The sequence below is a fragment of the Montipora capricornis genome, chromosome 1 (genome assembly GCF_036669925.1).
Source record: "Montipora capricornis isolate CH-2021 chromosome 1, ASM3666992v2, whole genome shotgun sequence".
NCBI lineage: Eukaryota > Metazoa > Cnidaria > Anthozoa > Scleractinia > Acroporidae > Montipora > Montipora capricornis.
In genome coordinates, this window is record NC_090883.1 from 21,318,864 (window position 1) to 21,323,863 (window position 5,000).

Consider the following 5,000-nt stretch of genomic DNA (forward strand, 5'->3'; position numbering starts at 1 on the left):
ATATTTTCCTTTTTAGTGTTAATACCTCGTTGGTGTTCCTTCCTCCTCCCTAAGCCTGGTTTGAAATCAAGCCGTAGCTTTTGAAGTGCTCAAGACATGCGTTGTGAAAGCAAAAAGTTTCCAGTAACCAGCTGGCCCAAAAGTTAATTGATGTGAAAAACTTCCCACATTCAAGAAAATCCTGAATAGACAGGTCAGAAAAATCTCTACAGCTAGTGACCTCAAAATTGGACAAAGCCATAATTAAAATCCCCTCTATGAATTTACCTTTTGGGTCCATCCGAGCATCTTTATCCTTAGTCACAGCGATTAGGCTCTCTCGTCCCAGTCCAAGGATTGCCACTGCCTTAGCAAAAGACACGTGCGAGGTCCTTGGAACCAAAACGCAGGCAGTGTTTTTCAGCTCATGACGTCGGGCAAATTCTTGCGCTCCTATTGACTCATAAAGGTAACTTCCCATGATCTCCATAAATTCCTGAGGTTCAAGTTTAGTCACAGCTTCCACTTCAAAAGGCATCTTTAAGACAGTGTCCACATCGAGATTGAGCAACTCCCACTGAGATGCGCTTGTTATTTCCACTTCTTTTCCTCTTTGAGGAATCAGGACCTTCAATAAGAAAAAGCAAAATCAACTGATAAAAGTTAATAAATAAATAAATAAATAATAGAGTTAGAGTTAGCATTGAGTGTTTAAGCTTGTCATCAAAAGCATGGAAGTACTCACAGGCCAACTTTATCCTCTCATTTGAAGTTGCAAGATATTTGTAGAAGATGGGGTAAAAATGCGCAACAATCAAACAAGTTTCAATCTTTGATTTTTGGCTAAACCTATATTTCACATAAAACTATAAAAGTTAGAGATAACAAGTTAAACCGACGTTTCGGAGTAGACATCACTCCATTATCAAGGTAAAAATGTTCTATGATGCTAAAATTACAGTATTAAAAACGATTGACGCTAAGAATTAACATAATAAGCACGTGCGAAATTGGCTATAAGAATACTTTAGCACGAATGGAATCCGATTGCACATTGAGGCTAGGCTTAAGTGTTCTTATAAATAACATTTCAAACACTAAGTAATCAAATTTGTTTTTACATTTTTTGAGCACCTCAAAGCGTTTAAGGTGGCTGGAACCAGTTTCACCACTTTTAGAGACCTTCTTATTAGATGGGTTATAACTACTATACTGTATCACGTAACAGCAATGTTATGGTACCATATGAAACACCAATTATTGCTTAACAAAATGCGCTCACAATTTTGACGTAATAGGTTCCCATGGCAACACGAAAGCTCTCCAAAAACACCCTATATTTCGTCTTTACTTGCTTATATCTTAATAATGAACTCGGTGACCCCCATTTTTTATTGTAAAACAGTAATTAGCAATTTGAGATAGGACTATCTGCAAAGTTAAAAAAAATTCTTGGGAGCCAATTCAGAGCTACCTTAATTCAAAAAATTAAGGTAGCTCTGAATTGGCTCCCAAGAATTTTTTAAAACTTTGCTGATAGTTCTATCTCAAGTTGCTAATTACCATTGTACAATAAAAAATGGGGGTCACCTAGTTCATTTTTGAGATAAAAGCAAGCAAAGACGAAATATGGGGTGTTTTTGAAGAGCTTTCATGTTGCCATGGTAACCTATTACGTCAAAATAGTGAGCGCATTTTGTTAAGTAATAATTGGTGTTTGATATGGTACCATAACATTTCTTTTACGTGATACAGTTTTGTAGTGCCAACCCTTCTAATTAAAAGGTCCTTAAAAGTAGTGAAAGTGGTCCCAGCCACCTTAAGCAGTTTACTGAATCGATCTCCCCGGATAGAGACAAAGGTCTACGTAAAACCCACGAATTCAGGTCTCCTTCTGCATTTTCAGAGCAATGTTGACAATCGGTACAAGAATGGCTTGCTGAGAACTATGCTCGATCGAGCACACCGTTTATCTTCTTCTTGGTCACACTTCTCAGACGAATGTGACCGTTTGAAGTCAGTTTTCTCACGCCTAAAGTACCCGAAACAACTCGTAAATTCCACTATCAAACGCTTTGTTGACTCAAAGGTCTGCGACCAACCGCGACCTTTATCAACAGCCCAAGAGACGGATAACATGGTTCGAGTAGTCTTGCCATTTAAAGACCAAAACTCAGCAGAATTTGTAAAAAAACAACTTAAGGATTTGAGCCTGAAAGTAAACAAAACCATCCAGCCTGTATTTACCAGCAGAAAAATTGAACAGGAACTGAAAGTGAAAGAGGCAAAGCCGCCGATCATAAATCAGCAGTGTGTTGTATATAAATTTCAATGTGACCTTTGTGATGAAGGTTATGTAGGCTACACACACGGACATTTACACAATCGTGTAAAGGGACATAAGCAACAGTCCTCGGCTATTGCCAGACACTATAAGAACGCACACGGGTCGATCCCTCGGGACCTGCTTAAACGCTTTGAGGTGCTCAAAAAATGTAAAAACAAATTTGATTGCTTAGTGTTTGAAATGTTATTTATAAGAACACTTAAGCCTAGCCTCAATGTGCAATCGGATTCCATTCGTGCTAAAGTATTCTTATAGCCAATTTCGCACGTGCTTATTATGTTAATTCTTAGCGTCAATCGTTTTTAATACTGTAATTTTAGCATCATAGAACATTTTTACCTTGATAATGGAGTGATGTCTACTCCGAAACGTCGTGTTAACTTGTTATCTCTAACTTTTATAGTTTTATGTTTTGAGAAATCTCTTTTAATACGACCTATATTTCAGCTTCACTTTTGCTGTAAACACGACGCTAAATCTCTCTATTAGCACAAAGAAAACGATTGGACTGAGGCTAAAGTCATTCGGAAGTCCACATTATGAAAGGAAACTCCATTACAATAGCTTCCCTTCTATTTCATGATTAATTCGTCCAAAGAGAGTTTATATCACTTTTCATGTTAATTGTTATGCAGCCGTACGACCGCAAGAACTTTACTTATCTATGGTCAAAATACCTGGGAAATAGTCAAAGCAATTGTACACGGACAGGACCCACCATACATCGAAAAAGATGGTGGTATCTTCTTGTACCCCATCCCTTTCACCTTAAAAGAGGGTGTCTTGGTTGCTTAACCCCCTCTCTATCAAGAGTAAGCACTGACGAAAAGATTCAAACTTCGCTATGCTGACTTCCTATAGATGCAAGCTTCCTGCAGACAGATTATTTCAAATGCCTCATTTCCAGTATTCAGGTCAATAATTTTTGTTCATGAGGTTCATCAGGTAAATGTGTCTTGTATACGACCCCTCCCCTTAAACAAGGTGGGTCCTCTTCGAGTACACTTAATTTGACCACTTCCCTCTCAGCCGCTTAAATGGTCATCAGAATTATGACCTAATAACCTTGCTGTCATTAACTGAGCAGAACCAATAAAACACAGACTCAACTTTATTTCAAATTGCCCAAATTGTTTTTTTTAAAGCTGTACGTTCCACACCTTGTAGCCTCTAGCATTAGCGAGTCTGTCCTCCTTCAACAAAGCTTCTTTCAATCCTAATGGAAAAAACTTGACATTTCTTGCTGCCCAAATTGCTTCAATGTTGGCAAGGGACCCACCACTCGCCAAGTGCCCTAGGCATTTATCTTCTTCGTATCCCATCATTTCACACAAATCCTTTCCTACTTCCACCTCAAACTTGGTGGTAACGGTGGAGGATTCTGCGCAACAGTTGTTTTGATTAAAGAGCATTGCAGAGATGTAACCAAGATTTGCTGGCATGTTCGTATCCCAATTAACGTGACCCTGTGATAAAATCAAAGAAAGACAAAAATCAATATATACCATATAAGAGAATGCTCTCAGATTCCTTTGCTTTGGAATCCGGATCCAGCAGTCCAGAATTTCGCAATCCCACCACGATCCGGAATCCGAAGTACCGGTTTGGAGATTTCATCTAAGACTGTCTTAGACTGCATTAAAATGAGCGTAACGCTGTAGGTGACGAGTATGCGAGATCATAAACTAGATTCCTTTATTATGCGTTTACCTTAATTAACGGAAATTTAAGTATGGCAAGTATAAAGGAGGGTTACCTTGTATCTGGAGCTGAAAAATGGTACGGAGTTTCCTAGATCCCTTTGCAAGTTGTCCAGTTCTGTCCTTAGATTCTTCAAGGCGTTCTTAAAGGATCCTTGCGAGCGAAGTTCGTTCGTTACATAAGGAGGATCACAGGGAAAGTAACTGAAAATAACACGAAATCTTAAACAGGTAATACAAGGTTTAACATTTTGCAGCATTTCCGAGTTAATCAGAAAATGTTAACATGATGTCATTGGCTTCTTGAGGATGGGAAACGAGTGATTTTTAACGTAGTCCAACTGACAGAAACTTGTTAAGCAGATAAGGGGTCCCTCTTTTTTTGTTCATTTACCTCCAATAACTTTGAAGGAAAAATATTCAACAAAGTGCTTAGCCTGTTTTAGCAGCCGTTTCAACAAGGAATGATACACTGTAACAGAACTGCAGAATTTGTTAATGCCCTAACGTCAACCGCGTATAACCGACCTCGAAGCATTTCTTGCCCAAAATGCTTAACTTGTATTTTTGGTCCAGCTCAAAGACCTATTTTGCACCTAACGAACCCCAAGATGTGTAACTGAGGAACAACCCTCAATTGCCGATTAAAACTCAGTTAAAGATTGTTGCTCATTACAAACGTTGGCCCTAGAAGATGATATAATTTTAATAAAAATCTCCTCAAAGACGGGGTTCCGATTCATGCTTTTTTTTTTTTTTTCTCTTTTTTTTTTTTTTGTCACCTTTGACGAAATTTAACATGCGACTCCACAGCGCTTGTCAAAAGGTCCTGAAATATATCCCCGTTTTCTCCATTAGGGCCCAGAAACCAGGCTCCCATTGCTGCACAGGGATTATTATCTATGAGATAGTCTGAGCTGAGGGAAGACAGCCGACGCATCGGTGAATACATGAGAGCCCGTGACAGGCTTGAG

The 5,000-nt window shown here is 38.8% G+C and overlaps 1 protein-coding gene across 4 annotated transcripts in view; it reads right to left on the reverse strand.

The window, feature by feature from the left end:
* Positions 1-5,000, reverse strand: part of LOC138025339 (uncharacterized) — a 30,585-nt gene that overhangs the window by 11,840 nt on the left and 13,745 nt on the right. For all 4 annotated transcript variants that reach the window (XM_068872588.1, XM_068872640.1, XM_068872734.1 and 1 more), the window contains 4 exons: positions 4,809-5,000; positions 4,083-4,230; positions 3,487-3,792; positions 268-607 (listed from right to left, as the gene is read on the reverse strand). The exon at positions 4,809-5,000 is cut by the window's right edge and continues 64 nt beyond it. In XM_068872588.1, the coding sequence (XP_068728689.1) occupies positions 268-607; positions 3,487-3,792; positions 4,083-4,230; positions 4,809-5,000 (986 nt within the window). The remainder of the gene's footprint in view (positions 1-267; positions 608-3,486; positions 3,793-4,082; positions 4,231-4,808) is intronic.